Source organism: Salmo salar, chromosome 20 (assembly GCF_965601325.2).
Source record: "Salmo salar chromosome 20, fSalSal1, whole genome shotgun sequence".
Lineage (NCBI taxonomy): Eukaryota > Metazoa > Chordata > Actinopteri > Salmoniformes > Salmonidae > Salmo > Salmo salar.
The window spans coordinates 74342356-74367134 of NC_138310.1; the positions used below are offsets into that span (position 1 = coordinate 74342356).

General features: G+C 43.7%; 1 protein-coding gene across 1 annotated transcript in view; it reads right to left on the reverse strand.

The window, feature by feature from the left end:
• LOC106591008 (calsyntenin-2) overlaps positions 1-24779 on the reverse strand; it is a 529723-nt gene that overhangs the window by 12864 nt on the left and 492080 nt on the right. The window contains exons 12-15 of the mRNA XM_082966721.1: positions 23945-24156; positions 22009-22179; positions 20696-20841; positions 20328-20451 (exon numbers count right to left, since the gene is read on the reverse strand). Coding sequence (XP_082822847.1) covers positions 20328-20451; positions 20696-20841; positions 22009-22179; positions 23945-24156 — 653 coding nt within the window. The remainder of the gene's footprint in view (positions 1-20327; positions 20452-20695; positions 20842-22008; positions 22180-23944; positions 24157-24779) is intronic.

Genomic DNA, 24779 nt, shown 5'->3' on the forward strand with positions numbered 1-24779 from the left:
GATGATTCTATAGTGAGTTGTGTGTGGGGTATAGACTGATGATTCTATAGTGAGCTGTGTGTGGGGTATAGACTGATGATTCTATAGTGAGCTGTGTGTGGGGTATAGACTGATGATTCTATAGTGAGTTGTGTGTGGGGTATAGACTGATGATTCTATAGTGAGCTGTGTGTGGGGTATAGACTGATGATTCTATAGTGAGCTGTGTGTGGGGTATAGACTGATGATTCTATAGTGAGCTGTGTGTGGGGTATAGATTGATGATTCTATAGTGAGTTGTGTGTGGGGTATAGACTGATGATTCTATAGTGAGCTGTGTGTGGGGTATAGACTGATGATTCTATAGTGAGCTGTGTGTGGGGTATAGACTGATGATTCTATAGTGAGCTGTGTGTGGGGTATAGACTGATGATTCTATAGTGAGCTGTGTGTGGGGTATAGACTGATGATTCTACAGTCTTACCTGAGCCGTGTGTGGGGTTTAGACTGATGATTCTATAGTGAGCTGTGTGTGGGGTATAGACTGATGATTCTATAGTGAGCTTTGTGTGGGGTATAGACTGATGATTATATAGTGAGCTGTGTGTGGGGTATAGACTGATGATTCTATAGTGAGCTGTGTGTGGGGTATAGACTGATGATTCTACAGTCTTACCTGAACCATGTGTGGGTATAGACTGATGTTTCTATAGTGAGCTGTGTGTGGGGTATAGACTGAGGATTCTACAGTCTTACCTGAACCGTGTGTGGGGTATACACAGATTCTATAGTGAGCTGTGTGTGGGGTATAGACTGATGATTTTATAGTGAGCTGTGTGTGGGGTATAGACTGATGATTCTATAGTGAGTTGTGTGTGGGGTATAGACTGATGATTCTATAGTGAGCTGTGTGTGGGGTATAGACTGATGATTCTATAGTGAGCTGTGTGTGGGGTATAGACTGATGATTCTATAGTGAGTTGTGTGTGGGGTATATACACTGATTCTATAGTGAACTGTGTGTGGGGTATAGACTGAGGATTCTACAGTCTTACCTGAACCATGTGTGGGTATAGACTGATGTTTCTATAGTGAGCTGTGTGTGGGGTATAGACTGATGATTCTATAGTGAGTTGTGTGTGGGGTATAGACTGATGATTCTATAGTGAGCTGTGTGTGGGGTATAGACTAATGATTCTATAGTGAGCTGTGTGTGGGGTATAGACTGATGATTCTATAGTGAGTTGTGTGTGGGGTATATACACTGATTCTATAGTGAACTGTGTGTGGGGTATAGACTGAGGATTCTATAGTGAGCTGTGTGTGGGGTATAGACTGATGATTCTATAGTGAGCTGTGTGTGGGGCATATACTGATGATTCTATAGTGAGCTGTGTGTGGGGTATAGACTGATGATTCTACAGTCTTACCTGAACCGTGTGTGGGGTATAGACAGGTTCTATAGTGAGCTGTGTGTGGGGTATAGACAGATTCTATAGTGAGCTGTGTGTGGGGTATAGACTGATGATTCTATAGTGAGTTGTGTGTGGGGTATAGACTGATGATTCTATAATGAGCTGTTTGTGGGGTATAGACTGATGATTCTATAGTGAGCTGTGTGTTGGGTATAGACTGATGATTCTATAGTGAGCTGTGTGTGGGGTATAGACTGATGATTCTATAGTGAGCTGTGTGTGGGGTATAGACTGATGATTCTATAGTGAGCTGTGTGTGGGGTATAGACTGATTCTATAGTGAGCTGTGTGTGGGGCATATACTGATGATTCTATAGTGAGCTGTGTGTGGGGTATAGACTGATGATTCTATAGTGAGCTGTGTGTGGGGTATAGACTGATGATTCTATAGTGAGTTGTGTGTGGGGTATATACACTGATTCTATAGTGAACTGTGTGTGGGGTATAGACTGAGGATTCTACAGTCTTACCTGAACCATGTGTGGGTATAGACTGATGTTTCTATAGTGAGCTGTGTGTGGGGTATAGACTGATGATTCTATAGTGAGCTGTGTGTGGGGTATAGACTGAGGATTCTACAGTCTTACCTGAACCGTGTGTGGGGTATACACAGATTCTATAGTGAGCTGTGTGTGGGGTATAGACTGATGATTTTATAGTGAGCTGTGTGTGGGGGTATAGACTAATGATTCTATAGTGAGTTGTGTGTGGGGTATAGACTGATGATTCTATAGTGAGCTGTGTGTGGGGTATAGACTGATGATTCTATAGTGAGCTGTGTGTGGGGTATAGACTGATGATTCTATAGTGAGTTGTGTGTGGGCTATATACACTGATTCTATAGTGAACTGTGTGTGGGGTATAGACTGAGGATTCTATAGTGAGCTGTGTGTGGGGTATAGACTGATGATTCTACAGTCTTACCTGAACCGTGTGTGGGGTATAGACAGGTTCTATAGTGAGCTGTGTGTGGGGTATAGACAGATTCTATAGTGAGCTGTGTGTGGGGTATAGACTGATGATTCTATAGTGAGTTGTGTGTGGGGTATAGACTGATGATTCTATAGTGAGTTGTGTGTGGGGTATAGACTGATGATTCTATAGTGAGCTGTGTGTGGGGTATAGACTGATGATTCTATAGTGAGCTGTGTGTGGGGTATAGACTGATTCTATAGTGAGCTGTGTGTGGGGCATATACTGATGATTCTATAGTGAGCTGTGTGTGGGGTATAGACTGATGATTCTACAGTCTTACCTGAACCGTGTGTGAGGTATAGACTGATGATTCTATAGTGAGCTGTGTGTGGGGTATAGACCGATGATTGTATAGTGAGCTGTGTGTGGGGTATAGACCGATGATTGTATAGTGAGCTGTGTGTGGGATATAGACTGATTCTATAGTGAACTGTGTGTGGGGTATAGACTGATTCTATAGTGAGCTGTGTGTGGTGTATAGACTGCTTCTATAGTGAACTGTGTGTGGGGTATAGACTGATGATTCTATAGTGAGCTGTGTGTGGGGTATAGACTGATGATTCTATAGTGAGCTGTGTGTGGGGTATAGACTGATGATTCTGTAGTGAGTTATGTGTGGGGTATAGACTGATGATTCTGTAGTGAGTTGTGTGTGGGGTATAGACTGATGATTCTATAGTGAGCTGTGTGTGGGGTATAGACTGATGATTCTATAGTGAGCTGTGTGTGGGGTATAGACTGGTTCTATAGTGAGCTGTGTGTGGGGTATAGACCGATGATTCTATAGTGAGCTGTGTGTGGGGTATAGACTGATGATTCTATAGTGAGCAGTGTGTGGGGTATAGACTGATGATTCTATAGTGAGTTGTGTGTAAGGTGTAGACTGATGATTCTATAGTGAGCTGTGTGTGGGGTATAGACTGATGATTCTATAGTGAGTTGTGTGTGGGGTATAGACTGATGATTCTATAGTGAGCTGTGTGTGGGGTATAGACTGATGATTCTATAGTGAGCTGTGTGTGGGGTATAGACTGATGATTCTATAGTGAGTTGTGTGTGGGGTATAGACTGATGATTATATAGTGAGCTGTGTGTGGGGTATAGACTGATGATTCTATAGTGAGCTGTGTGTGGGGTATAGACTGATGATTCTATAGTGAGCTGTGTGTGGGGTATAGATTGATGATTCTATAGTGAGTTGTGTGTGGGGTATAGACTGATGATTCTATAGTGAGCTGTGTGTGGGGTATAGACTGATGATTCTGTAGTGAGTTGTGTGTGGGGTATAGACTGATGATTCTATAGTGAGCTGTGTGTGGGGTATAGACTGATGATTCTATAGTGAGCTGTGTGTGGGGTATAGACTGGTTTATAGTGAGCTGTGTGTGGGGTATAGACCGATGATTCTATAGTGAGCTGTGTGTGGGGTATAGACTGATGATTCTATAGTGAGCAGTGTGTGGGGTATAGACTGATGATTCTATAGTGAGTTGTGTGTAAGGTGTAGACTGATGATTCTATAGTGAGCTGTGTGTGGGGTATAGACTGATGATTCTATAGTGAGTTGTGTGTGGGGTATAGACTGATGATTCTATAGTGAGCTGTGTGTGGGGTATAGACTGATGATTCTATAGTGAGCTGTGTGTGGGGTATAGACTGATGATTCTATAGTGAGTTGTGTGTGGGGTATAGACTGATGATTCTATAGTGAGCTGTGTGTGGGGTATAGACTGATGATTCTATAGTGAGCTGTGTGTGGGGTATAGACTGATGATTCTATAGTGAGCTGTGTGTGGGGTATAGATTGATGATTCTATAGTGAGTTGTGTGTGGGGTATAGACTGATGATTCTATAGTGAGCTGTGTGTGGGGTATAGACTGATGATTCTATAGTGAGCTGTGTGTGGGGTATAGACTGATGATTCTATGGTGAGCTGTGTGTGGGGTATAGACTGATGATTCTATAGTGAGCTGTGTGTGGGGTATAGACTGATGATTCTACAGTCTTACCTGAGCCGTGTGTGGGGTTTAGACTGATGATTCTATAGTGAGCTGTGTGTGGGGTATAGACTGATGATTCTATAGTGAGCTTTGTGTGGGGTATAGACTGATGATTATATAGTGAGCTGTGTGTGGGGTATAGACTGATGATTCTATAGTGAGCTGTGTGTGGGGTATAGACTGATGATTCTACAGTCTTACCTGAACCATGTGTGGGTATAGACTGATGTTTCTATAGTGAGCTGTGTGTGGGGTATAGACTGAGGATTCTACAGTCTTACCTGAACCGTGTGTGGGGTATACACAGATTCTATAGTGAGCTGTGTGTGGGGTATAGACTGATGATTTTATAGTGAGCTGTGTGTGGGGTATAGACTGATGATTCTATAGTGAGTTGTGTGTGGGGTATAGACTGATGATTCTATAGTGAGCTGTGTGTGGGGTATAGACTGATGATTCTATAGTGAGCTGTGTGTGGGGTATAGACTGATGATTCTATAGTGAGTTGTGTGTGGGGTATATACACTGATTCTATAGTGAACTGTGTGTGGGGTATAGACTGAGGATTCTACAGTCTTACCTGAACCATGTGTGGGTATAGACTGATGTTTCTATAGTGAGCTGTGTGTGGGGTATAGACTGATGATTCTATAGTGAGTTGTGTGTGGGGTATAGACTGATGATTCTATAGTGAGCTGTGTGTGGGGTATAGACTGATGATTCTATAGTGAGCTGTGTGTGGGGTATAGACTGATGATTCTATAGTGAGTTGTGTGTGGGGTATATACACTGATTCTATAGTGAACTGTGTGTGGGGTATAGACTGAGGATTCTATAGTGAGCTGTGTGTGGGGTATAGACTGATGATTCTATAGTGAGCTGTGTGTGGGGCATATACTGATGATTCTATAGTGAGCTGTGTGTGGGGTATAGACTGATGATTCTACAGTCTTACCTGAACCGTGTGTGGGGTATAGACAGGTTCTATAGTGAGCTGTGTGTGGGGTATAGACAGATTCTATAGTGAGCTGTGTGTGGGGTATAGACTGATGATTCTATAGTGAGTTGTGTGTGGGGTATAGACTGATGATTCTATAGTGAGCTGTGTGTGGGGTATAGACTGATTCTATAGTGAGCTGTGTGTGGGGCATATACTGATGATTCTATAGTGAGCTGTGTGTGGGGTATAGACTGATGATTCTATAGTGAGCTGTGTGTGGGGTATAGACTGATGATTCTATAGTGAGTTGTGTGTGGGGTATATACACTGATTCTATAGTGAACTGTGTGTGGGGTATAGACTGAGGATTCTACAGTCTTACCTGAACCATGTGTGGGTATAGACTGATGTTTCTATAGTGAGCTGTGTGTGGGGTATAGACTGATGATTCTATAGTGAGCTGTGTGTGGGGTATAGACTGAGGATTCTACAGTCTTACCTGAACCGTGTGTGGGGTATACACAGATTCTATAGTGAGCTGTGTGTGGGGTATAGACTGATGATTTTATAGTGAGCTGTGTGTGGGGGTATAGACTAATGATTCTATAGTGAGTTGTGTGTGGGGTATAGACTGATGATTCTATAGTGAGCTGTGTGTGGGGTATAGACTGATGATTCTATAGTGAGCTGTGTGTGGGGTATAGACTGATGATTCTATAGTGAGTTGTGTGTGGGCTATATACACTGATTCTATAGTGAACTGTGTGTGGGGTATAGACTGAGGATTCTATAGTGAGCTGTGTGTGGGGTATAGACTGATGATTCTACAGTCTTACCTGAACCGTGTGTGGGGTATAGACAGGTTCTATAGTGAGCTGTGTGTGGGGTATAGACAGATTCTATAGTGAGCTGTGTGTGGGGTATAGACTGATGATTCTATAGTGAGTTGTGTGTGGGGTATAGACTGATGATTCTATAGTGAGTTGTGTGTGGGGTATAGACTGATGATTCTATAGTGAGCTGTGTGTGGGGTATAGACTGATGATTCTATAGTGAGCTGTGTGTGGGGTATAGACTGATTCTATAGTGAGCTGTGTGTGGGGCATATACTGATGATTCTATAGTGAGCTGTGTGTGGGGTATAGACTGATGATTCTACAGTCTTACCTGAACCGTGTGTGAGGTATAGACTGATGATTCTATAGTGAGCTGTGTGTGGGGTATAGACCGATGATTGTATAGTGAGCTGTGTGTGGGGTATAGACCGATGATTGTATAGTGAGCTGTGTGTGGGATATAGACTGATTCTATAGTGAGCTGTGTGTGGGGTATAGACTGATGATTCTATAGTGAGCTGTGTGTGGGGTATAGACTGATGATTCTATAGTGAGCTGTGTGGTTGGGGTATAGACTTATGATTCTATAGTGAGCTGTGTGTGGTGTATAGACTGATGATTCTATAGTGAGTTGTGTGTGGGGTATAGACTGATGATTCTATAGTGAGTTGTGTGTGGGGTATAGACTGATGATTCTATAGTGAGCTGTGTGTGGGGTATAGACTGATGATTCTATAGTGAGCTGTGTGTGGGGTATAGACTGATGATTCTATAGTGAGCTGTGTGTGGGGTATAGACTGATGATTCTGTAGTGAGTTGTGTGTGGGGTATAGACTGATTCTATAGTGAGTTGTGTGTGGGGTATAGACTGATGATTCTATAGTGGGCTGTGAGTGGGGTATAGACTGATGATTCTATAGTGAGTTGTGTGTGGGGTATAGACTGATGATTCTATAGTGAGCTGTGTGTGGGGTATAGACTGATTCTATAGTGAGCTGTGTGTGGTGTATAGACTGCTTCTATAGTGAGCTGTGTGTGGGGTATAGACAGATGATTCTGTAGTGAGTTGTGTGTGGGGTATAGACTGATGATTCTATAGTGCGTTGTGTGTGGGGTATAGACTGATGATTCTATAGTGAGTTGTGTGTGGGGTATAGACTGATGATTCTATAGTGAGCTGTGTGTGGGGTATAGACTGATTCTATAGTGAGCTGTGTGTGGTGTATAGACTGCTTCTATAGTGAACTGTGTGTGGGGTATAGACTGATGATTCTATAGTGAGCTGTGTGTGGGGTATAGACTGATGATTCTATAGTGAGCTGTGTGTGGGGTATAGACTGATGATTCTGTAGTGAGTTATGTGTGGGGTATAGACTGATGATTCTGTAGTGAGTTGTGTGTGGGGTATAGACTGATGATTCTATAGTGAGCTGTGTGTGGGGTATAGACTGATGATTCTATAGTGAGCTGTGTGTGGGGTATAGACTGGTTCTATAGTGAGCTGTGTGTGGGGTATAGACCGATGATTCTATAGTGAGCTGTGTGTGGGGTATAGACTGATGATTCTATAGTGAGCAGTGTGTGGGGTATAGACTGATGATTCTATAGTGAGTTGTGTGTAAGGTGTAGACTGATGATTCTATAGTGAGCTGTGTGTGGGGTATAGACTGATGATTCTATAGTGAGTTGTGTGTGGGGTATAGACTGATGATTCTATAGTGAGCTGTGTGTGGGGTATAGACTGATGATTCTATAGTGAGCTGTGTGTGGGGTATAGACTGATGATTCTATAGTGAGTTGTGTGTGGGGTATAGACTGATGATTATATAGTGAGCTGTGTGTGGGGTATAGACTGATGATTCTATAGTGAGCTGTGTGTGGGGTATAGACTGATGATTCTATAGTGAGCTGTGTGTGGGGTATAGATTGATGATTCTATAGTGAGTTGTGTGTGGGGTATAGACTGATGATTCTATAGTGAGCTGTGTGTGGGGTATAGACTGATGATTCTGTAGTGAGTTGTGTGTGGGGTATAGACTGATGATTCTATAGTGAGCTGTGTGTGGGGTATAGACTGATGATTCTATAGTGAGCTGTGTGTGGGGTATAGACTGATGATTCTGTAGTGAGTTGTGTGTGGGGTATAGACTGATTCTATAGTGAGTTGTGTGTGGGGTATAGACTGATGATTCTATAGTGGGCTGTGAGTGGGGTATAGACTGATGATTCTATAGTGAGTTGTGTGTGGGGTATAGACTGATGATTCTATAGTGAGCTGTGTGTGGGGTATAGACTGATTCTATAGTGAGCTGTGTGTGGTGTATAGACTGCTTCTATAGTGAGCTGTGTGTGGGGTATAGACAGATGATTCTGTAGTGAGTTGTGTGTGGGGTATAGACTGATGATTCTATAGTGCGTTGTGTGTGGGGTATAGACTGATGATTCTATAGTGAGTTGTGTGTGGGGTATAGACTGATGATTCTATAGTGAGCTGTGTGTGGGGTATAGACTGATTCTATAGTGAGCTGTGTGTGGTGTGTAGACTGCTTCTATAGTGAACTGTGTGTGGGGTATAGACTGATGATTCTATAGTGAGCTGTGTGTGGGGTATAGACTGATGATTCTATAGTGAGCTGTGTGTGGGGTATAGACTGATGATTCTGTAGTGAGTTATGTGTGGGGTATAGACTGATGATTCTGTAGTGAGTTGTGTGTGGGGTATAGACTGATGATTCTATAGTGAGCTGTGTGTGGGGTATAGACTGATGATTCTATAGTGAGCTGTGTGTGGGGTATAGACTGGTTCTATAGTGAGCTGTGTGTGGGGTATAGACCGATGATTCTATAGTGAGCTGTGTGTGGGGTATAGACTGATGATTCTATAGTGAGCAGTGTGTGGGGTATAGACTGATGATTCTATAGTGAGTTGTGTGTAAGGTGTAGACTGATGATTCTATAGTGAGCTGTGTGTGGGGTATAGACTGATGATTCTATAGTGAGTTGTGTGTGGGGTATAGACTGATGATTCTATAGTGAGCTGTGTGTGGGGTATAGACTGATGATTCTATAGTGAGCTGTGTGTGGGGTATAGACTGATGATTCTATAGTGAGTTGTGTGTGGGGTATAGACTGATGATTATATAGTGAGCTGTGTGTGGGGTATAGACTGATGATTCTATAGTGAGCTGTGTGTGGGGTATAGACTGATGATTCTATAGTGAGCTGTGTGTGGGGTATAGATTGATGATTCTATAGTGAGTTGTGTGTGGGGTATAGACTGATGATTCTATAGTGAGCTGTGTGTGGGGTATAGACTGATGATTCTGTAGTGAGTTGTGTGTGGGGTATAGACTGATGATTCTATAGTGAGCTGTGTGTGGGGTATAGACTGATGATTCTATAGTGAGCTGTGTGTGGGGTATAGACTGGTTCTATAGTGAGCTGTGTGTGGGGTATAGACCGATGATTCTATAGTGAGCTGTGTGTGGGGTATAGACTGATGATTCTATAGTGAGCAGTGTGTGGGGTATAGACTGATGATTCTATAGTGAGTTGTGTGTAAGGTGTAGACTGATGATTCTATAGTGAGCTGTGTGTGGGGTATAGACTGATGATTCTATAGTGAGTTGTGTGTGGGGTATAGACTGATGATTCTATAGTGAGCTGTGTGTGGGGTATAGACTGATGATTCTATAGTGAGCTGTGTGTGGGGTATAGACTGATGATTCTATAGTGAGTTGTGTGTGGGGTATAGACTGATGATTCTATAGTTAGCTGTGTGTGGGGTATAGACTGATGATTCTATAGTGAGCTGTGTGTGGGGTATAGACTGATGATTCTATAGTGAGCTGTGTGTGGGGTATAGATTGATGATTCTATAGTGAGTTGTGTGTGGGGTATAGACTGATGATTCTATAGTGAGCTGTGTGTGGGGTATAGACTGATGATTCTATAGTGAGCTGTGTGTGGGGTATAGACTGATGATTCTATGGTGAGCTGTGTGTGGGGTATAGACTGATGATTCTATAGTGAGCTGTGTGTGGGGTATAGACTGATGATTCTACAGTCTTACCTGAGCGGTGTGTGGGGTTTAGACTGATGATTCTATAGTGAGCTGTGTGTGGGGTATAGACTGATGATTCTATAGTGAGCTTTGTGTGGGGTATAGACTGATGATTATATAGTGAGCTGTGTGTGGGGTATAGACTGATGATTCTATAGTGAGCTGTGTGTGGGGTATAGACTGATGATTCTACAGTCTTACCTGAACCATGTGTGGGTATAGACTGATGTTTCTATAGTGAGCTGTGTGTGGGGTATAGACTGAGGATTCTACAGTCTTACCTGAACCGTGTGTGGGGTATACACAGATTCTATAGTGAGCTGTGTGTGGGGTATAGACTGATGATTTTATAGTGAGCTGTGTGTGGGGTATAGACTGATGATTCTATAGTGAGTTGTGTGTGGGGTATAGACTGATGATTCTATAGTGAGCTGTGTGTGGGGTATAGACTGATGATTCTATAGTGAGCTGTGTGTGGGGTATAGACTGATGATTCTATAGTGAGTTGTGTGTGGGGTATATACACTGATTCTATAGTGAACTGTGTGTGGGGTATAGACTGAGGATTCTACAGTCTTACCTGAACCATGTGTGGGTATAGACTGATGTTTCTATAGTGAGCTGTGTGTGGGGTATAGACTGATGATTCTATAATGAGTTGTGTGTGGGGTATAGACTGATGATTCTATAGTGAGCTGTGTGTGGGGTATAGACTGATGATTCTATAGTGAGCTGTGTGTGGGGTATATACACTGATTCTATAGTGAACTGTGTGTGGGGTATAGACTGAGGATTCTATAGTGAGCTGTGTGTGGGGTATAGACTGATGATTCTATAGTGAGCTGTGTGTGGGGCATATACTGATGATTCTATAGTGAGCTGTGTGTGGGGTATAGACTGATGATTCTACAGTCTTACCTGAACCGTGTGTGGGGTATAGACAGGTTCTATAGTGAGCTGTGTGTGGGGTATAGACAGATTCTATAGTGAGCTGTGTGTGGGGTATAGACTGATGATTCTATAGTGAGTTGTGTGTGGGGTATAGACTGATGATTCTATAATGAGCTGTTTGTGGGGTATAGACTGATGATTCTATAGTGAGCTGTGTGTTGGGTATAGACTGATGATTCTATAGTGAGCTGTGTGTGGGGTATAGACTGATGATTCTATAGTGAGCTGTGTGTGGGGTATAGACTGATGATTCTATCGTGAGCTGTGTGTGGGGTATAGACTGATTCTATAGTGAGCTGTGTGTGGTGCATATACTGATGATTCTATAGTGAGCTGTGTGTGGGGTATAGACTGATGATTCTATAGTGAGCTGTGTGTGGGGTATAGACTGATGATTCTATAGTGAGTTGTGTGTGGGGTATATACACTGATTCTATAGTGAACTGTGTGTGGGGTATAGACTGAGGATTCTACAGTCTTACCTGAACCATGTGTGGGTATAGACTGATGTTTCTATAGTGAGCTGTGTGTGGGGTATAGACTGATGATTCTATAGTGAGCTGTGTGTGGGGTATAGACTGAGGATTCTACAGTCTTACCTGAACCGTGTGTGGGGTATACACAGATTCTATAGTGAGCTGTGTGTGGGGTATAGACTGATGATTTTATAGTGAGCTGTGTGTGGGGGTATAGACTAATGATTCTATAGTGAGTTGTGTGTGGTGTATAGACTGATGATTCTATAGTGAGCTGTGTGTGGGGTATAGACTGATGATTCTATAGTGAGCTGTGTGTGGGGTATAGACTGATGATTCTATAGTGAGTTGTGTGTGGGCTATATACACTGATTCTATAGTGAACTGTGTGTGGGGTATAGACTGAGGATTCTATAGTGAGCTGTGTGTGGGGTATAGACTGATGATTCTACAGTCTTACCTGAACCGTGTGTGGGGTATAGACAGGTTCTATAGTGAGCTGTGTGTGGGGTATAGACAGATTCTATAGTGAGCTGTGTGTGGGGTATAGACTGATGATTCTATAGTGAGTTGTGTGTGGGGTATAGACTGATGATTCTATAGTGAGTTGTGTGTGGGGTATAGACTGATGATTCTATAGTGAGCTGTGTGTGGGGTATAGACTGATGATTCTATAGTGAGCTGTGTGTGGGGTATAGACTGATTCTATAGTGAGCTGTGTGTGGGGCATATACTGATGATTCTATAGTGAGCTGTGTGTGGGGTATAGACTGATGATTCTACAGTCTTACCTGAACCGTGTGTGAGGTATAGACTGATGATTCTATAGTGAGCTGTGTGTGGGGTATAGACCGATGATTGTATAGTGAGCTGTGTGTGGGGTATAGACCGATGACTGTATAGTGAGCTGTGTGTGGGATATAGACTGCTTCTATAGTGAGCTGTGTGTGGGGTATAGACTGATGATTCTATAGTGAGCTGTGTGTGGGGTATAGACTGATGATTCTATAGTGAGCTGTGTGTGGGGTATAGACTGAGGATTCTACAGTCTTACCTGAACCGTGTGTGGGGTATACACAGATTCTATAGTGAGCTGTGTGTGGGGTATAGACTGATGATTTTATAGTGAGCTGTGTGTGGGGGTATAGACTAATGATTCTATAGTGAGTTGTGTGTGGGGTATAGACTGATGATTCTATAGTGAGCTGTGTGTGGGGTATAGACTGATGATTCTATAGTGAGCTGTGTGTGGGGTATAGACTGATGATTCTATAGTGAGTTGTGTGTGGGCTATATACACTGATTCTATAGTGAACTGTGTGTGGGGTATAGACTGAGGATTCTATAGTGAGCTGTGTGTGGGGTATAGACTGATGATTCTACAGTCTTACCTGAACCGTGTGTGGGGTATAGACAGGTTCTATAGTGAGCTGTGTGTGGGGTATAGACAGATTCTATAGTGAGCTGTGTGTGGGGTATAGACTGATGATTCTATAGTGAGTTGTGTGTGGGGTATAGACTGATGATTCTATAGTGAGTTGTGTGTGGGGTATAGACTGATGATTCTATAGTGAGCTGTGTGTGGGGTATAGACTGATGATTCTATAGTGAGCTGTGTGTGGGGTATAGACTGATGATTCTATAGTGAGCTGTGTGTGGGGCATATACTGATGATTCTATAGTGAGCTGTGTGTGGCGTATAGACTGATGATTCTACAGTCTTACCTGAACCGTGTGTGAGGTATAGACTGATGATTCTATAGTGAGCTGTGTGTGGGGTATAGACCGATGATTGTATAGTGAGCTGTGTGTGGGGTATAGACCGATGACTGTATAGTGAGCTGTGTGTGGGATATAGACTGATTCTATAGTGAGCTGTGTGTGGGTTATAGACTGATGATTCTATAGTGAGCTGTGTGTGGGGTATAGACTGATGATTCTATAGTGAGCTGTGTGGTTGGGGTATAGACTTATGATTCTATAGTGAGCTGTGTGTGGTGTATAGACTGATGATTCTATAGTGAGTTGTGTGTGGGGTATAGACTGATGATTCTATAGTGAGTTGTGTGTGGGGTATAGACTGATGATTCTATAGTGAGCTGTGTGTGGGGTATAGACTGATGATTCTATAGTGAGCTGTGTGTGGGGTATAGACTGATGATTCTATAGTGAGCTGTGTGTGGGGTATAGACTGATGATTCTATAGTAAGCTGTGTGTGGGGCATATACTGATGATTCTATAGTGAGCTGTGTGTGGGGTATAGACTGATGATTCTACAGTCTTACCTGAACCGTGTGTGGGGTATAGACAGGTTCTATAGTGAGCTGTGTGTGGGGTATAGACAGATTCTATAGTGAGCTGTGTGTGGGGTATAGACTGATGATTCTATAGTGAGTTGTGTGTGGGGTATAGACTGATGATTCTATAATGAGCTGTTTGTGGGGTATAGACTGATGATTCTATAGTGAGCTGTGTGTTGGGTATAGACTGATGATTCTATAGTGAGCTGTGTGTGGGGTATAGACTGATGATTCTATAGTGAGCTGTGTGTGGGGTATAGACTGATGATTCTATCGTGAGCTGTGTGTGGGGTATAGACTGATTCTATAGTGAGCTGTGTGTGGGGCATATACTGATGATTCTATAGTGAGCTGTGTGTGGGGTATAGACTGATGATTCTATAGTGAGCTGTGTGTGGGGTATAGACTGATGATTCTATAGTGAGTTGTGTGTGGGGTATATACACTGATTCTATAGTGAACTGTGTGTGGGGTATAGACTGAGGATTCTACAGTCTTACCTGAACCATGTGTGGGTATAGACTGATGTTTCTATAGTGAGCTGTGTGTGGGGTATAGACTGATGATTCTATAGTGAGCTGTGTGTGGGGTATAGACTGAGGATTCTACAGTCTTACCTGAACCGTGTGTGGGGTATACACAGATTCTATAGTGAGCTGTGTGTGGGGTATAGACTGATGATTTTATAGTGAGCTGTGTGTGGGGGTATAGACTAATGATTCTATAGTGAGTTGTGTGTGGTGTATAGACTGATGATTCTATAGTGAGCTGTGTGTGGGGTATAGACTGATGATTCTATAGTGAGCTGTGTGTGGGGTATAGACTGATGATTCTATAGTGAGTTGTGTGTGGGCTATATACACTGATTCTATAGTGAACTGTGTGTGGGGTATAGACTGAGGATTCTATAGTGAGCTGTGTGTGGGGTATAGACTGATGATTCTACAGTCTTACCTGAACCGTGTGTGGGGTATAGACAGGTTCTATAGTGAGCTGTGTGTGGGGTATAGACAGATTCTATAGTGAGCTGTGTGTGGGGTATAGACTGATGATTCTATAGTGAGTTGTGTGTGGGGTATAGACTGATGATTCTATAGTGAGTTGTGTGTGGGGTATAGACTGATGATTCTATAGTGAGCTGTGTGTGGGGTATAGACTGATGATTCTATAGTGAGCTGTGTGTGGGGTATAGACTGATTCTATAGTGAGCTGTGTGTGGGGCATATACTGATGATTCTATAGTGAGCTGTGTGTGGGGTATAGACTGATGATTCTACAGTCTTACCTGAACCGTGTGTGAGGTATAGACTGATGATTCTATAGTGAGCTGTGTGTGGGGTATAGACCGATGATTGTATAGTGAGCTGTGTGTGGGGTATAGACCGATGACTGTATAGTGAGCTGTGTGTGGGATATAGACTGATTCTATAGTGAGCTGTGTGTGGGTTATAGACTGATGATTCTATAGTGAGCTGTGTGTGGGGTATAGACTGATGATTCTATAGTGAGCTGTGTGGTTGGGGTATAGACTTATGATTCTATAGTGAGCTGTGTGTGGTGTATAGACTGATGATTCTATAGTGAGTTGTGTGTGGGGTATAGACTGATGATTCTATAGTGAGTTGTGTGTGGGGTATAGACTGATGATTCTATAGTGAGCTGTGTGTGGGGTATAGACTGATGATTCTATAGTGAGCTGTGTGTGGGGTATAGACTGATGATTCTATAGTGAGCTGTGTGTGGGGTATAGACTGATGATTCTATAGTGAGCTGTGTGTGGGGTATAGACTGATGATTCTATAGTGAGCTGTGTGTGGGGCATATACTGATGATTCTATAGTGAGCTGTGTGTGGGGTATAGACTGATGATTCTACAGTCTTACCTGAACCGTGTGTGAGGTATAGACTGATGATTGTATAGTGAGCTGTGTGTGGGGTATAGACTGATGATTCTATAGTGAGCTGTGTGTGGGGTATAGACTGATGATTCTATAGTGAGCTGTGTGTGGGGTATAGACTGATGATTCTATAGTGAGCTGTGTGTGTGGTATAGACTGATGATTCTATAATGAGCTGTTTGTGGGGTATAGACTGATGATTCTATAGTGAGCTGTGTGTGGGGTATAGACTGATGATTCTATAGTGAGCTGTGTGTGGGGTATAGACTGATGATTCTATAGTGAGCTGTGTGTGGGGTATAGACTGATGATTCTATAGTGAGCTGTGTGGGGTATAGACTGATGATTCTATAGTGAGCTGTGTGTGGGGCATATACTGATGATTCTATAGTGAGCTGTGTGTGGGGTATAGACTGATGATTCTATAGTCTTACCTGAACCGTGTGTGAGGTATAGACCGATGATTCTATAGTGAGCTGTGTGTGGGGTATAGACTGATGATTCTATAGTGAGCTGTGTGTGGGGTATAGACTGATGATTCTATAGTGAGCTGTGTGTGGGGTATAAACTGATGATTCTATAGTGAGCTGTGTGTGGGGTATAGACTGATGATTCTATAATGAGCTGTTTGTGGGGTATAGACTGATGATTCTATAGTGAGCTGTGTGTTGGGTATAGACTGATGATTCTATAGTGAGCTGTGTGTGGGGTATAGACTGATGATTCTATAGTGAGTTGTGTGTGGGGTATAGACTGATGATTCTATAGTGAGCTGTGTGTGGGGTATAGACTGATTCTATAGTGAGTTGTGTGTGGGGTATAAACTGATTCTATAGTGAGCTGTGTGTGGGGTATAGACTGATGATTCTATAGTGAGTTGTGTGTGGGGTATAGACTGATGATTCTATAGTGAGCTGTGTGTGGGGTATAGACTGATGATTCTATAGTGAGCTGTGTGTGGGGTATAGACTGATTCTATAGTGAGCTGTGTGTGGGGCATATACTGATGATTCTATAGTGAGCTGTGTGTGGGGTATAGACTGATGATTCTATAGTGAGCTGTGTGTGGGGTATAGACTGATGATTCTATAGTGAGTTGTGTGTGGGGTATATACACTGATTCTATAGTGAACTGTGTGTGGGGTATAGACTGAGGATTCTACAGTCTTACCTGAACCATGTGTGGGTATAGACTGATGTTTCTATAGTGAGCTGTGTGTGGGGTATAGACTGATGATTCTATAGTGAGCTGTGTGTGGGGTATAGACTGAGGATTCTACAGTCTTACCTGAACCGTGTGTGGGGTATACACAGATTCTATAGTGAGCTGTGTGTGGGGTATAGACTGATGATTTTATAGTGAGCTGTGTGTGGGGGTATAGACTAATGATTCTATAGTGAGTTGCGTGTGGTGTATAGACTGATGATTCTATAGTGAGCTGTGTGTGGGGTATAGACTGATGATTCTATAGTGAGCTGTGTGTGGGGTATAGACTGATGATTCTATAGTGAGTTGTGTGTGGGCTATATACACTGATTCTATAGTGAACTGTGTGTGGGGTATAGACTGATGATTCTATAGTGAGCTGTGTGTGGGGTATAGACTGATGATTCTATAGTGAGTTGTGTGTGGGGTATATACACTGATTCTATAGTGAACTGTGTGTGGGGTATAGACTGAGGATTCTACAGTCTTACCTGAACCATGTGTGGGTATAGACTGATGTTTCTATAGTGAGCTGTGTGTGGGGTATAGACTGATGATTCTATAGTGAGCTGTGTGTGGGGTATAGACTGAGGATTCTACAGTCTTACCTGAACCGTGTGTGGGGTATACACAGATTCTATAGTGAGCTGTGTGTGGGGTATAGACTGATGATTTTATAGTGAGCTGTGTGTGGGGGTATAGACTAATGATTCTATAGTGAGTTGCGTGTGGTGTATAGACTGATGATTCTATAGTGAGCTGTGTGTGGGGTATAGACTGATGATTCTATAGTGAGCTGTGTGTGGGGTATAGACTGATGATTCTATAGTGAGTTGTGTGTGGGCTATATACACTGATTCTATAGTGAACTGTGTGTGGGGTATAGACTGAGGATTCTATAGTGAGCTGTGTGTGGGGTATAGACTGATGATTCTACAGTCTTACCTGAACCGTGTGTGGGGTATAGACAGGTTCTATAGTGAGCTGTGTGTGGGGTATAGACAGATTCTATAGTGAGTTGTGTGTGGGGTATAGACTGATGATTCTATAGTGAGCTGTGTGTGGGGTATAGACTGATGATTCTATAGTGAGCTGTGTGTGGGGTATAGACTGATTCTATAGTGAGCTGTGTGTGGGGCATATACTGATGATTCTATAGTGAGCTGTGTGTGGGGTATAGACTGATGATTCTACAGTCTTACCTGAACCGTGTGTGAGGTATAGACTGATGATTCTATAGTGAGCTGTGTGTGGGGTATAGACCGATGATTGTATAGTGAGCTGTGTGTGGGGTATAGACTGATGATTCTACAGTCTTACCTGAACCGTGTGTGAGGTATAGACTGATGATTCTATAGTGAGCTGTGTGTGGGGTATAGACCGATGATTGTATAGTGAGCTGTGTGTGGGGTATAGACCGATGACTGTATAGTGAGCTGTGTGTGGGATATAGACTGATTCTATAGTGAGCTGTGTGTGGGTTATAGACTGATGATTCTATAGTGAGCTGTGTGTGGGGTATAGACTGATGATTCTATTGTGAGCTGTGTGGTTGGGGTATAGACTTATGATTCTATAGTGAGCTGTGTGTGGTGTATAGACTGATGATTCTATAGTGAGTTGTGTGTGGGGTATAGACTGATGATTCTATAGTGAGTTGTGTGTGGGGTATAGACTGATGATTCTATAGTGAGCTGTGTGTGGGGTATAGACTGATGATTCTATAGTGAGCTGTGTGTGGGGTATAGACTGATGATTCTATAGTGAGCTGTGTGTGGGGTATAGACTGATGATTCTATAGTGAGCTGTGTGTGGGGTATAGACTGATGATTCTATAGTGAGCTGTGTGTGGGGCATATACTGATGATTCTATAGTGAGCTGTGTGTGGGGTATAGACTGATGATTCTACAGTCTTACCTGAACCGTGTGTGAGGTATAGACTGATGATTGTATAGTGAGCTGTGTGTGGGGTATAGACTGATGATTCTATAGTGAGCTGTGTGTGGGGTATAGACTGATGATTCTATAGTGAGCTGTGTGTGGGGTATAGACTGATGATTCTATAGTGAGCTGTGTGTGGGGTATAGACTGATGATTCTATAATGAGCTGTTTGTGGGGTATAGACTGATGATTCTATAGTGAGCTGTGTGTGGGGTATAGACTGATGATTCTATAGTGAGCTGTGTGTGGGGTATAGACTGATGATTCTATAGTGAGCTGTGTGTGGGGTATAGACTGATGATTCTATAGTGAGCTGTGTGTGGGGTATAGACTGATGATTCTATAGTGAGCTGTGTGTGGGGCATATACTGATGATTCTATAGTGAGCTGTGTGTGGGGTATAGACTGATGATTCTATAGTCTTACCTGAACCGTGTGTGAGGTATAGACCGATGATTCTATAGTGAGCTGTGTGTGGGGTATAGACTGATGATTCTATAGTGAGCTGTGTGTGGGGTATAGACTGATGATTCTATAGTGAGCTGTGTGTGGGGTATAAACTGATGATTCTATAGTGAGCTGTGTGTGGGGTATAGACTGATGATTCTATAATGAGCTGTTTGTGGGGTATAGACTGATGATTCTATAGTGAGCTGTGTGTTGGGTATAGACTGATGATTCTATAGTGAGCTGTGTGTGGGGTATAGACTGATGATTCTATAGTGAGTTGTGTGTGGGGTATAGACTGATGATTCTATAGTGAGCTGTGTGTGGGGTATAGACTGATTCTATAGTGAGTTGTGTGTGGGGTATAAACTGATGATTCTATAGTGAGCTGTGTGTGGGGTATAGACTGATGATTCTATAGTGAGTTGTGTGTGGGGTATAGACTGATGATTCTATAGTGAGCTGTGTGTGGGGTATAGACCGATGATTCTATAGTGAGCTGTGTGTGGGGTATAGACTGATGATTCTACAGTGAGCTGTGTGTGGGGTATAGACTGATTCTATAGTGAGCTGTGTGTGGGGCATAGACAGATGATTATATAGTGAGCTGTGTGTGGGGTATAGACTGATGATTATATAGTGAGCTGTGTGTGGGGTATAGACTGATGATTCTATAGTGAGTTGTGTGTGGGGTATAGACTGATGATTCTATAGTGAGCTGTGTGTGGGGTATAGACTGATTCTACAGTCTTACCTGAACCGTGTGTGGGGTATAGACTGATGATTCTATAGTGAGCTATGTGTGGGGTGTAAACTGATGATTCTACAGTCTTACCTGAACCGTGTGTGGGGTATAGACTGTGGACCATGGCTGGATGATGAACCACTTGCATGTACTGGGGCGGGGCTACCATGTGATTGACATGCTCCCCAGCCTCTGATTTGTGGAGTACACTGATCTGGGAGGGGCAAGAATAGAGGGCAAGGTTACAGGTTTAATAAGATAAATGTCTCAGAAAATATAAGATTAAACTACAAATAAGGACTATTAGACACAGAACTGTCAGAGGTTTTCTGGCTAGAGCAAGAAAATAGAAGGAAAGGGGTCTCAAGTTAGGAATTGTTTAAACAAATATAATCTCTAAAAGCACAGGAACATTGGAATCCCTGTATCTTTATTGTTCCGCTCTCTAGTCCACTGACCTCCAGGGTGAACTCATTGCTTGTGTAGCGTCCATTGAGCTCGGAGCAGGTGAGACGGAACTTCCTGTCTGGGGTCTGGGCGGGGTGCCAGTTGTGGTAATGCACCTGTCTGATCACCTGCTCATAGTTGGACATGGAGTCCACACCTAAGAGAGATGGTGGACATGTTTCTATGGTCACTACCAGTTTCATAGATACAGGGGTTATGGGTATAGAGGAAGATATGGGTTATAGAGGAAGATAGGAGTTATGGGGATAGAGGAAGATATGGGTTATGGTTAGAGGAAGATAGGAGTTATGGGTATGGAGGAAGATAGGGGTTATAGAGGAAGATAAGGGTTATGGGTATGGAGGAAGATAGGGTTATAGAGGAAAATAAGGGTTATGGGTATGGAGGAAGATAGGGGTTATAGAGGAAGATTATGGTTATGGGTATGGAGGAAGATGGGGTTATGATTATAGAGGAAGATAAGGGTTATGGGTATGGAGGAAGATAGGGGTTATAGAGGAAGATAAGGGTTATGGGTGTGGAGGAAGATAGGGGTTATGGTTATAGAGGAAGATAAGGGTTATGGGTATGGAGGAAGATAGGGGTTATGGTTATAGAGGAAGATAAGGGTTATGGGTGTGGAGGAAGATAAGGGTTATGGGTATGGATGAAGATAGGGGTTATAGAGGAAGATAAGGGTTATGGGTGTGGAGGAAGATAGGGGTTATGGTTATAGAGGAAGATAGGGGTTATGGTTATAGAGGAAGATAAGGGTTATGGGTATGGAGGAAGATAGGGGTTATAGAGGAAGATAAGGGTTATGGGTATGGAGGAAGATAGGGGTTATAGAGGAAGATAAGGGTTATGGGTATGGAGGAAGATGGGGGTTATAGAGGAAGATAAGGGTTATGGGTATGGAGGAAGATAGGGGTTATAGAGGAAGATAAGGGTTATGGGTATGGAGGAAGATAGGGGTTATAGAGGAAGATAAGGGTTATGGTTATGGAGGAAGATAGGGGTTACAGAGGAAGATAAGTGTTATGGGTATGGAGGAAGATGGGGGTTATAGAGGAAGATAAGGGTTATGGGTATGGAGGAAGATAGGGGTTATAGAGGAAGATAAGGGGTTATGTGTATGGAGGAAGATAGGGGTTATGGTTATAGAGGAAGATAGGGGTTATGGGTATGGAGGAAGATAGGGGTTATGGTTAGGTGTTTGCATGGTAACATAGATGGAGACATGCCAGAGGTGGAGTTGGGGTAAGGGTCAGAGGTTAGATATTGGTTAGAGGTCAGGAGGTTAGATGTTTCCATGGTAACTAACCGTATATAGACATGCCGGAGGTGGAGTTGGTGGCGTCCAGGTGTTTCCCCAGCAGGGTGCTACGCTGCAGCTGGAGACCCTCCTGCTCTGGCCTCAGCTCCTCCCCCAGCACCAGGATGTCACAGTAGTCCAGGTTATGGATGATCTCCTCCTGGACCCCCAGCCTGCCCGCTGAAACACACACATATACACACACACACACACACACACACACACACACACACACACACACACACACACACACACACACACGTGAGAATGCATGAATACACACACACACACACACACACACACACACACACACACACACACACACACACACACACACACACACACACACACACACACACACACACACAGTTGAATGCATGCACTCACACATACAGACCTGTTATGTTAATTTGATCACTCTGTTGCACAGCAGGAAATGCAACTGGTAGTGTATCAGAGGTTTTAACAAGGCTTCTAAAGGTTGTAATTTCACTTTAAATTGTCCACTGCTGAATCTGTAGGATTTATGACCATTATGGGGGGTTACTAGACAAGCTGTTTTGGGCTTTTTTTCCAGGCACTCCTCAAAGCAGGGGCTGTCCTTGGAACAGCAGGGGTCCCGGGAGACCCTGGTTCTCCTCTATCCCTGGCTGAGGCTTGACTGATCTCAGAGCTGTGCTAACTGGGGGAATGGAGGAGAAACATCTGGAGCCGAGGAGAGAGATGGAATACTGCACCATGGAGAGGGAGGGAAAGTTTAGAAAGGAGTGGAGATACAGTGGAGGGGAGAGAATGTGCTGGTGTAAGGAAAGAGTAGAGCATGAGAGACTAACAAATACAGAGAAGAGGAGAATAAGACATGGAGGGCAAACATAATGAAACCTGAAAGAAAGAGAGAGAGAGAGAGAGAGAGAGAGAGAGAGAGAGAATAGATGTCATGATGGAGAGAATGGAATCTGTATTTCATATTGTATGAATTCAAGTGTGTGTGTGTGTGTGTGTGTGTGTATAGATCTCCAACCATCCTACTGCTGCACTCTCCACACTAAGTACAGTCTAATCCTGCTGTGCAAGTCACAACTCTGACTAAAGGAACTGTGAATGGTGGGGGAGGCAGAACAGAGCCGGCCTGTTCTACTGACATCAGACCTGCCCTCCCTCCCTCCCTCCCTCCCTCCCTCCCTCCCTCCCTCCCTCCCTCCCTCCCTCCCTCCCTCCCTCCCTCCCTCCCTCCCTCCCTCCCTCCCTCCCTCCCTCCCACTATCCCTAGCTCCTACAGTCCAGCCCCCCTGCTGACTAAGACCTCTGCCTACCAGACAAATGATTGCATGGGTTCCTGCCTGGCTGAACGGAAAATGTAAATGACATTTAAATCCCAGCTCTAGTCCTCTCAGTGCGGAGTCTGGGAACAACACAGAACAGCAGTGCTCTGCCTCAACGCTATAGCTGCCAATTAGACAGGGATAACCAGAGCGAGAGGTTTCACTCGCTCCATTGTCAGGGAGGTGGAATAAACTCTGCAGCGCTTTCAGGGCTCAGCCTCTCTCTTTCCTCCTCTCGTTCTACAGCTGAAATGGAGACCACAGCTGGAGGCTATATATTAGCCAAGTGTTGTGTGACTAGGAGCGTGTGGTTAATGGTGTGTGTGTGCGTGCGTGTATGGGATAGAGAGGAGTTGATGAAGTTCCAATATGAGAGGAGATGTTGTGCTCTCCAGAGTCTAAAGACTTCAACCTAATCAAATAGTTTTGTGGTGGTGAGCAGTGTGTGTCCTTTGGACCAGCATTATAATTACAAGCCATTCCCCTCTGCTATTCTGTCTTTCTCTCTCTCTGTCTCGCTCTCTCTCTTTCTTTTTGGTCTGCACCCAGTATCTATCAATTTCTCTCTTTACGCACGCACACACACACACACACACACACACCTCTATGCCTGTACCCTGTACCTGTATGGTGTGAGGCTGTGTCTCCCTTGGTGACAGTACTGATGATGTGAAGGTCCTGGAACAGAGTGAGTCCTGCTGGTCCTCTGAGGTCAGCTGCTGGCCTGGTCAGTCTGTCCACCCCAGCTATGGTGATCCTGGGTTCACTGGGCTGCAGCACCATCACCACTGCATCGATGTCCGGGATGAAGATACACGTGTCCTCCCCAAAACACCTGGGAGGTCGAAGAATACAGAGACGGAGAGAGAGGAGGGAAGGGTTAACTCCTATTAAATAGAATGTGAATGTATGTTTTAGTATGTGTTTGCCTGGGTATCAGGTATGTGTGACATATCAGAGCCATTGAATACTTAGATACTTTGAGAATGTGTGCGTGGGTTAATTCCAGGAATCAGCGACCTTGAAAAGGTTGAATAAGCCTCCACCTAGTACACTGTGAGGCTGACTGAATGCAGACATCTGTGATGCAGACATCTGACATAGACATGCATAAATAACCTGACACATACTGCATAAACAATGCAGATTAGACATCAATCAATGAGAAACCACAGGAGCAAGACACAATATGGAGAGAGAGAGCAAGCGAGAGAGAGGAAGGGAGGGAGGCGAGAGAGAGAGAGGGAGGCTGAGGAGAGAGAGGTTGATGAGAGAAAGAGAGAGGGAGGGAGGCTTAGGAGAGAAAGAGAGAGACAGAGGCGGAGGCTGAGGAGAGAAAGAGGGAGGGAGAGAGAGAGAGAGGGAGGCTGAGGAGAGAGAGAGGGAGGGAGGCTGAGGAGAGAGAGTGTCACGGGAAGGATTGGACCAAGGCGCAGCGGGTAAAGTGCTCATCTTCTT